Source organism: Echinops telfairi, unplaced genomic scaffold (genome assembly GCF_000313985.2).
Source record: "Echinops telfairi isolate 266 unplaced genomic scaffold, ASM31398v2 ScPeMD7_23;HRSCAF=83, whole genome shotgun sequence".
NCBI classification, from domain to species: domain Eukaryota; kingdom Metazoa; phylum Chordata; class Mammalia; order Afrosoricida; family Tenrecidae; genus Echinops; species Echinops telfairi.
This window is the reverse complement of record NW_022103920.1, coordinates 6,094,692-6,096,330: the sequence shown is the minus strand read 5'-3', so window position 1 is coordinate 6,096,330 and position 1,639 is coordinate 6,094,692. Positions and strand designations below refer to the sequence as shown.

General features: G+C 57.7%; 1 protein-coding gene across 1 annotated transcript in view; it reads right to left on the bottom strand.

The window, feature by feature from the left end:
* Positions 1–1,587, bottom strand: part of MRPS33 (mitochondrial ribosomal protein S33) — a 3,305-nt gene extending 1,718 nt beyond the window's left edge. Inside the window, exons 1-2 of the mRNA XM_004713962.2 lie at positions 1,179–1,587; positions 319–558 (exon numbers count right to left, since the gene is read on the bottom strand). Coding sequence (XP_004714019.1) covers positions 319–533 — 215 coding nt within the window. The 5' untranslated portion in view covers positions 534–558; positions 1,179–1,587. The remainder of the gene's footprint in view (positions 1–318; positions 559–1,178) is intronic.
* Between the last annotated feature and the right edge of the window lie 52 nt (positions 1,588–1,639).

Genomic DNA, 1,639 nt, shown 5'->3' with positions numbered 1-1,639 from the left:
TGGCCAGCAGACCAGCGTCTAACCCCCTGTGCCAACAGGGCTCCTTGGACAGCAGCGGCCTCTCGCTCCAAAAACCACCCTCTGAGCGACCTGGTGTGTGTGTCATGCATGACCTAGATAGGAAGGCTGGTTTCCCGTTGCAATCTACTGGTCGGGTAGGTGTTGGGCTGTCAACAGCAAGGCTGGCGGTTCAAACCTGCCAGCTGCTCCTCAGGAGAAAGAGGAGGCTGTAGCTCCCTCGGAAACCCACAGGGGCAGTTCCACTCTGCCCTCCTGGTCGCTGAGTCGGCATCGACTCTCCGCAGGGCACCGGCTCACCTGTAGAGGCCCATGTGGCGCAGAATGCCCATAAGCGCAAAGTACGTGTTGTGGTTCGGGTACCAGTCATAGGTCTCCTTCCTCCGGGCCAGCGGCTGCTCGCTGAATAGCTTCACCACCTTCATGGACTTGGAGTCGGTGGGCCTGGCAGTCTCACTGAAGAGCCGGGCGCTCAGCCGGCTCATGCGCAGGGCATACTCAGAGAGCGACGACATCACCCAGCAGCGTGGGGTGGGACACCTGCAGGAAGAGGAATAGACAAGAGGGTGACATCAGAAATTTGGACCCAAGGCGTGGTGCAGAAGCCAGCACACGGGCCCACCTATGAATGAGAGTGGAGAACTGGCTGTATCAGGGCCTCAGACTAAACTCCCCTGTCCGGTTCTCTGCTTTGAGGCGCAGCAGCACTGGTGGAGGTGTGGATGACAGTATAGTGTGGTGGGCTGCTAACAGCGAGGTCAACCGTTTGAATCCACCATCCGCTCCACAGGAGATGAGGCCTCCTACTCCCAGAGTTATAGCCCCAGAAATCCACAGGGGCAGTTTTTCCATCCTATAGTCACTATGAGTCACAATAGGCTCGGTGTGAGTTTGGTTTGGTTTTGAGGGCTGTGGGGAGCATTGGTGGTGTAGTGGTTGAGTTGGGCTGTTAACCACAAGGTCAGCAGTTTGAAACCACCAGCCCACCCCCCTGCCCCCAAGAGAAAAAATGAGACCTTCTATTCCTATAAAGAGTTAGTCTCCAGAACCCATTGAGGCAGTTCTGCACTGTCCTATAGGGTTGCTGTGAGTCGGAATCACCTTGATGGCAGCGAGTGAGCTTCACGATGCAATAGTGGAGTGACAGATATTCAGCGTACCTGTGTGGGACATGCGCAGTCCAGGAAACCAGGCGTCCCCTCCCTCCTGCCACCTCCGCAGCATTAATCCGTCAGAAGCCAGCCAGCTCAGGATCCACACGGAGCTCGCTGCCTCCTCCATCTGAAGGCATGACCCTGGCACAGGGAGCATCCTGCTGGTGCCTGTATCACCTGCCTCTGCACCTGCCTCTTCAGGCTTCCGGCTTCTGAGAACCGCCGAGCTACGAGGTCATCTAGCCTCCTGGCAGCTGTGCTGTGCTGGGTCATGCTGGGCCCAGAGACTGGGAGACTGGGAGCCATGGGCATCGCAGAGAGGCATCCTGTCACAAAGAGCTCTGTATCGGAGCCTATTCCTGAGCAGAGGCCCCTGTGAAGTGTGCTGCCTCCCGGCCGTGGGAGTGAAGACAGTGCACAGAGACACAGGGTGTCTAAAGAGGTGTGAGCACACTGCCCCTGGGGTG